This window comes from Mustelus asterias, chromosome 18 (assembly GCF_964213995.1).
Source record: "Mustelus asterias chromosome 18, sMusAst1.hap1.1, whole genome shotgun sequence".
Classification (NCBI taxonomy): domain Eukaryota; kingdom Metazoa; phylum Chordata; class Chondrichthyes; order Carcharhiniformes; family Triakidae; genus Mustelus; species Mustelus asterias.
This window is the reverse complement of record NC_135818.1, coordinates 35,938,284-35,946,569: the sequence shown is the minus strand read 5'-3', so window position 1 is coordinate 35,946,569 and position 8,286 is coordinate 35,938,284. Positions and strand designations below refer to the sequence as shown.

Genomic DNA, 8,286 nt, shown 5'->3' with positions numbered 1-8,286 from the left:
CTCCCACAATGCTTGTTCAATAGATAAAGGTGAATTAAGAGAACATTTTAATGCTACCGTGGCATTATTTTTATTTACAGCCTCCCTCTATACTAAATATGCTAAAACTGTTGAAAAAAACAGACTAAACTGACACTTGTACAGAGTAGTACAGCTTATACTAAGAACTTTAGAATTAATGAACAGAACATTAAGTTATAAATTAAGTTATGAGTATGGAAGTTTCAACCTGGTCCACAATGGATAAATTGACAGCACACGAATTGTCCATAATTCCCAACTGTATTAGCTTTTTGAACAAGCCCATACATCATTCCAAATAATGTAGATATTTAGATCAATACTAACACACCAGTAACTATTGACTGTCTACTTTCATCAGAATGAATAGTTTTTGGGAATCTGTTTGGCTCAACTGATTTTTATTCTTGTGCAATGTTTGTATTGATAAATATACTTTATAACTTCCTTACTTGAATGACCGCAAGCAGAAAGAAATCTCTCTCACGCTTGTGGTTTACAGTCTTTTTTACATCTTCAAAGTATATCATGACTTATAAATAAAATCTCCATAAAGTATAGGTTATTGATTATGACAATATTGATATTATGTGCATGAGATGTTTAAAGCTTCATTACTAGCTTTAATGTATTCATAGTTTGGATGTATGTGTAAAAGAATGATGCCAGATAGTAAAAAATCCAAGAGAAGTTTATTATGAATATGGCATTTGCAGGATGATAAAATCAAGTTACATAACCATGTATGACATGTTTCTTTGAGTTGATGAAATAATCTACAAAAGTATAAAAGAATCCTGTTGTAAATGAAGTATGTACATTTCTGATTTGCAGCATTATCTGTGATCAATGAAATGTTCTTTTAAATAAGCCAGGCACTCAGAAGGTTAGCTTCAGTTAGCTTGAAGTTTGAAGCACAAAAATAAATGTACCATAATTGTCTCTTTAAATTTACTTTTAATTGTTTTGTATTGTAGAGTTGGTAACACTGTTAACATTGATACTAACAGAACCCCTTACCCCATTGTTCAGCTACTTGGCACCAAATCCTCATAAAATATTTTATATACTTGTACAAGAAATAGTTAAAAACACAGACACAGCCTTCACAGGTGATGAATTTTTCATACTGTAATTTGAAACACTAGGTGATTTGACAGCAGCTGTGATTATTGTTAGTTCAAATCACCGGAAACCATCTGACACCAACACAGAAACATTTAAAAAAACAGCTCCTTTTGCTGTTTTAGCTATTGTTTGCAGTTAGAGCACAGGGGAGTCTGGGAATGTTGTAGCTGAGGCTCCAATGGCGGCAATCTGTCACATACATCTGAGCCCAGCTATTTAGTGCATTTTTTGGCAAGATGGAAGATAAGTCATACCCAGAATTCCTCTGTGAAAATGGTTCCATTAACCATGAGCTAGTTAAGAGTCTTTTATCTCTGAGAGAGGTCTGAAAAATACACAGCAAAGCAACAGCAGAAACGAAAGGTATACAGACAGTGAAAGCAGCATAAGATGACACTACAGAGGAAGGCCATCACACAAAAAACATCACCTTCCAAGAATCACTGGTTCACGAGGATTGCGGTAATGAAACTGACCATTGCAGACTAGAGATAAAGCACAGTGAAGACAAAGGACAATATTGCCACATTAGCTTAGTATATACTGCATATAATAACACACATTAAATTTTGCAATGGGACTGACAGTCAAGGACACTTACACATTGTACACGTTACTTATCTCACTCTCATTATTAGATGCTTTAATGAACAGCTGCCAAAGATGGAGTGAAAGAAGCACTTATACTGACAATCACAAATAGTGTCAAACACTAGAATGTGTTTTTTTTGGCAAAATGATGACAGAAAAATAGAATTGTGAGTCTATTAATTAATGTGCAGTTTTGATTTGTGTACCTATTCCAAGCTTATAAACCCAATCTTGAATTTCTGTTTCAGTACTAACAACTAAAGTACAATTAGAATTTCCTCTACTTCAGTAAACAGAAGAATAAAGAAACATAATGTTAAATATTCTTCTTAAAACTCTAAAACAACACTATTTCAAGTTGCAGATTAGCCTCAGTTATACTGAGAAAAATATAGCTGAAAATAAATGCAAGAATCTAACCTCAACTCAATCTTATTGAGTTTCCTTAAAGCACTTTGAAAAAAGGCAGAACGATTATAAAAACGGTGTGAGGCTTTGTGTTTTTTAGTCTGGAGGTAAAGTTTGCATGGCTGCAAAAAACATTAACACAGATTCTGGTCATAAGAGAATGAGGAGACTGCAGCCACAAGCTAGCAACTAAATCCATTTGTCTAGTACAAAACAGCACTCTCCCACAAATTCCAGCCCATATGCTGCATATTTTATGAAGACAACAAAGATTAATAATGGTAGCACCATGGTAGCAGAAGTAATGTCTACTTATGGTTCATTAACTACACATGGATTCCACCTTCCTACAGTTTTCAAGAGTTTAACATTCTAGTCACAGGCCAGAATCAAATTATGTAAGAACCCAAATCGCTTTATGTGCAAGTAAGAAAAATCTGAATCATAAAAAAGAATTAAACTCTGCATAAAATTCCAAAATACTATGCCCTATTTTTAAAAAGAAAAAAACCCCCTTTAAAGTCTGACTTAGTCAAACAGGGTCATCTTTCTACACTTACCTCCTTCAACCTTGATCATATCAAGATCATTATAGATTAAAATCTGTGATTCTCTCATTTTACAATCTCTTCACCATTGCATTTGCATCTTATGGCAGAGGCATGTACACATTAAAGGCATCCTCACAAAGATGCAAAGGAAAACACACCTTGGAAGGAACATTTACAATTAACTGGTAATTCAACTTTCTGAAGGCAAAAAAATAACTCTTTACATTACAGAATTAGTCATGTCATTAGTCATAGTTCAAGAGGAACATGAGAACAGTTGTATTAATGGTGTGAGCTGACCTTCTCAAGTTCAAAGTGCTTGCACTAGAATTCAGCTGAAAACATTGTCTATACCTCAGAGTATAATACTGAACACAGTATATGGTCATAGTTTAATCCTCTTTACGTTCCAATGATTGTGTGGTGTGAATGCCATTACTGTACACAGGAAATGGAAGTGTGGAAAAGAGTCCCTCTGCTGTTGTGAACACATTTCCTGCAGGCATTTGGGCCAAACTGGCCCCACTCACAGTGCTCCCGAATGGCCCTGACATATTAATTCGATGTACATGGTGATAAAGCATTTCCATTGGTGTCTTGGGCTCTAACCCAAAACTGGAACTGTTAACATCTACAAAGTTGACAGCATGAGTATTAGGCAACAAGTTGCCCTGCATGGCAAAGGTCACCTCAGCTGGAGCATACCGAATGGTGCCAGTGGTATAGACCCTCTGAGGAGTAGTGCTGGTGGCAGCTAGAGTTCCTGTCACCCTATGGACCAGGGGAAGCACCACATTACCAGCCTGTAACCTCTGCAGTGTTTCTAGGTCACTAGTGTAAAGCACAGAACTAGTGGTACTGGTGCTGCTGAGATGTTTATCTCGCGGGGAAGTTGACAGAGGAGGAGATAGAGGATCTGTGACAGCAACTAAGGTGGTGTTGGATGAGGTGCTGAACTGGGTTTTACGACTGGCAGTATTTTCTGTCCCTGGTGGGGTGAGAACAGAGTCTGGAATGGTGACGTGTAAACTAGTGCTGGCCTGTGTTGAGGGGAATTGCTCAGAGCTTGGGGGCTTGGTCATGCTATAGGGGGATTCATTCCTTGAGATCTCTCTATTAGGAGGGTAATTCCAAATACTGCTATCATTATCAAAATTTATAGGTTCTGTTATTTCTGTTTTAATTTTAAGCACTGAGGCACTGTTTGGTGACGACAGCAGTTGTGGCTGATCTACTATGTTTGAGTCAAGTCCACTAGGGCTTGAAGCACTTGATAGCCTTCTACGTGTAACACTGCCTCCTTTTTGTTTTTTTCTCCTCTTCTTCCTCTTCTGGTGTTTGCTGGAAGACTGAATGTTCACCTCTCCTGCACTGTCTGAATCCTTGGCACTGTCTGAGGTCACTGATTCGCGGCTTGGCAAGCGCATTTCCGATTCGCTGCCTGCATATCGTTCAACTTTGATCTGCATAGAACCAAAAGTGCCAAAGCTGTCCTCAGCTGCTTTCTGAGTCTCAAAGTCTGAATTTTCAAAGCTATCATCACTGTCCCTGCTGTCCTGGTTGCTGGAGTTATTGTCGTCATCATTGCAGTTCATTTCATGATCTGAGTGGTTCCCAGATTGCTTCTTCCTGTCTGGCTCTGGATCATCACTATTCTCAGATTGGTTTCCCTTCTCATCTGACTTGGAATTCTCATTGTCCTCTGGAGAAAATAGGGAAAAAAGATCAGTCCGCAAGGGAACACAACTGATTATCACAGACACCAGTCATGCTCTCCCACTGTCAACAGTAGATGGAAAAATCAGCCTGGAAAATAGCACAGAGATAACAGTCTTCAAATAAGCAGTCCAACTCCTTATAAAATACCGGGGCTTTATACTTCCTTATATTCTTTATTGAAAATGTAATATAGAAACTATATTTAAGAAAAATAAATTTGACTAACAAAGTAAGCGGGTAAGTAATGTAAGATGATCAAATTTCCAATTGGCAAATCCAAGATATTCCATTTTGAAATGCAAAAGGCAACGTGAGCTTTTAAAGGGCAGGTACAAGTTTTCTTTGATCCTTCTCAAGAATGATTTTAAGCAAAATCAGAATTAAAAGTAACTTTTTACAAACTCGTTTTATGACTTGTATCCAGATTCTGTTTGTGAGCCGATCTGCAGAGCTCAAATTCAATTAGAAACAGGCAACATTGAAATGATGAATGAATTAGACAAAGAACACAAACCTGTTGTAAATGTTTTATCCAGAATGGGGCCAAAAAATCAGAGAAAGCTCGAGTGATAGTGGGACTGCTGGGTTGCTGAATTAAGATCAACCGAGGAAGCATTGTTAAATTAACCACCCCATTTGTACTGGGTGGTGCAGCCTAACCAGCCAGACTTAAAGGGACATGAGGAGGTTGCACAGAAAACAGTTCAGGAAAATTTTTAATAAGAAATTGCAATGGCTCAAACGTTGCTTGTGTGTGCCTTGTTAGCTAGGCTTTTTTGTGCCCATTTAGATTTTAACATTTTTTTGCACAATGTTGTTGGAAATGTGAGCTGATAACTGCGTTCTGTACCACAGCATTCTGCATTCTCTATCCATTAATTAACATCCTGCTTTTCTATGGGTCAGTGGGTCGAGGTATGGCAGATGGAATTTAATTCAGATAATTGCAAAGTGTTACATTTTGGTAAGACAAACCAGAGCAGGAATTAGACAGTTAATGGTAGGACCTGAACAGAGAGGCCGAGGGGTGCAGGTACATAGTTCCTTGAAAGTGGCATCACAGGTAGACAGGTTAGTGAAGATTTGGCACACTTGCCTTTATCGGTCAGAGCATTGAGTTCAGGAGTTGTAGCGTTATGTTACAACTGCAGCAGACATTGGTACGGCCACATTTGGAGTACAGCTTACAATTCTGGTCACCCTGCTATAGGAAGGATGTTATTAAACTGAAAAGGGTGTATAAAAGATTGACAAGGATGTTACTGGGATTGGAAGGTTTGAATTATAAGAAGAGGCTGATAGGCTGGGGCTTTTTTCCCTGGGGTGTAGAAGGATGAGGGGTGACGTTATAGAGGTTTATAAAATCATGCGGGGCATAGATAAGGTGAATAGCCAAGGTCTTTTCCCCAGGGTAGGAGAGTCCAAAACTAAAGGGCATAGGTTTAAGGTGAGAGGGGAAAGATTGAAAAGGGACCTGAGAGGCAATTTTTTTCATACAGAGATTGGTGTGTATATGGAATGAGCTGCCAGAGGAAGTGGTGGAAGCAAGTACAATTACAACATTTAAAAGACATTTGGACAGGTACATGGATGGGAAAGATTTGAAGGGATATGGGCCAAAAACAGTCAATGGGACTAGTTCAGTTTAGGAAACCTGGTCGGCATGCACAAATTGGGCCGAAGGGCCTGTTTTTGTGCTGTTTATCTCTATGATTCTATTCTTCCTGCTAAAGTGGATAACCTTATTTTTGTCCACTCAATTGCTTTTGCAGACTCTTGGTAATCCTGAGCTAGCTTTCCTACCTATCTTCATATAATCAGCAAATTTGGCTACAATATATTTGGTCCTTTTATCCAAGTCATTAACGTAGATTGTAAATATCTGAGGTCCCAGCAATGATTCCTGTGGTACTCCACTAATTATAGCTTGACAATCTGAAAATGGCCCATTTATCCTGACTCCCTGATTCCTGTTAATTAGCTAATTCCTTATCTATAATAAAATATCACCCACAACCATAAGAGCTCTGATTTTGTGCAGTATATTTTCATGTGGCACTTTATCGAATGCCTTTTGGAAATGCAAAAACATTACATCGTCTGGTTATGTCCACCTTTCTTGTTACATCCTCAAAGAATGTCAAACATTCTTTGACAGTTGTCAAACATGGTTTACTCTACTTGATGGTATTGTGATTTTCTAAATGTCCTGTCACTTCCTCCCTAAAAAAGGAGGAATTTTCCCACGACAGATGTTAAGGTAACTGGCCTACAGTTTCCTGCTTTCTCCTTCCTTATAGAGGTGTTATATTTGTGGCTTTCTTATTCTTTGGGGGTTCTCCAGAATCTAGGGATTTTTAAAAGATTAACCAATGCACCCGCTATGTCAATAGCTTCTTATTTTTAAGATCCTAGGATGCAGACCATCAGGTCCAGGGGACTTGTATGCCTTTCATCCCAATAGTTTCTCAGTACTTTTTCTCCAGTGATTGTAATTTTTTAAAGTATCTCCATTCTTTTGCCATTTGTTTTTCTACTACTCTTGGGATATTTTTTGCATTTTCTAGTGAAGACAGATAACAAAATCAAAGCCTCTGCCATTTCCTTGTTTCTCATTATTAATTATTTCCCAGTCTCATCTTCTAAAGGACCAATGCTCACTTTAGCTTCTCTTCTTATATTCTTGCAAAAGCCTTTACTATCTGTTTTCATATTTTTGCTAGATTTCTCTCATACTCTAATTTCTCTTTCTTTTCTGTCATCCTTTGCTGGATCTAAAATTTTCCACTCATCTGGGCTACAATTAATCTTTACAGCATTGTATGTCTTTTTCAATTTGGTGCCATCCTTAACTCCCTTAAGTTAGCACAGATGGTGTATCCTTCTTGTAGAGGTTTTTTTCTCAATGAAATATATCTTTGTTAAGAGTTATCACAGAATCACAGAACTGTTATGGCACAGAAGGTGGTCATTTGGCCCATTGTCTCTGTACCAGCCCTCAAATGAGCATTATGACTTAGCGCCATTCTCCTGCCTTTTCACTGTACCCTTGCATATTGTTTCTATTCAAATAATTATCCAATGCCCTTTTGAATGCCTCAATTGAAACTGCCTTTATCCTGATCTACCCTTCTGTTGCCTCTTCAAAAAACTCATGCGAGTTAGTAAAACATGTTTTCCCTTTGAGGAATCCATGCTGGCTCTTCCTAACCAACGTACATCTTTCCACGTGACTACCAATTCTACCCCAAATATTTGTTTCGAGAAGATTCCCCACCACTGAAGTTAAACCAACTCATCTGTAATTGCTGAGTTTTATTCTTACAACCTTTTTTAAACAAGGGTATGATATCTGGAATTCTCCTGTCCTCTGGCAGCTCCCTTGAGTCTAGGAAAGACTGGAAGATTATGGCCAGCATCCCTGCAATTTCCACTCTCCCTGCCTTCAATATCCTTGAATGTATCTCATCTGGTCCTGCTGCCTTGTCAACTTTAAGTACTGTCACATATCTAACACTTCCTCCTCCTTATCAATTTTCAACCCTTCTAGTCACTGAGTTTCCTCCTCTGTCACTATGTCCTGGATAACATTAACCTCCTTGGAGTTATGAAATGTCTTCTCAAATGTCTGCCGTTGCTTCCTTATCATCTGTAACTTGGACATTGTTAATTGGTTTTTAGCAAAATTTGGGTTTATATTTCTTTTTAGTTCAACCTAAAAGAGTACAAGTGTTTCTGAGAGGACTTCAAAACTCCAGGTGTTGACCTGTCTGTGGCCCAATTTCAGAGTATGGCTCCACCATCCATGGCCTCCTCCTGTCAGCTGAAAGCTGGAATCAATGGGGCTTATTTTTGGCACCACAGTTTA

General features: G+C 38.2%; 1 protein-coding gene across 1 annotated transcript in view; it reads right to left on the bottom strand.

Annotated features, from left to right (window-relative positions):
• Positions 1-702: 702 nt before the first annotated feature.
• Positions 703-8,286, bottom strand: part of npas3 (neuronal PAS domain protein 3) — a 1,397,016-nt gene continuing 1,389,432 nt past the window's right edge. The window contains exon 12 of the mRNA XM_078233737.1: positions 703-4,401. Coding sequence (XP_078089863.1) covers positions 3,092-4,401 — 1,310 coding nt within the window. The 3' untranslated portion in view covers positions 703-3,091. The remainder of the gene's footprint in view (positions 4,402-8,286) is intronic.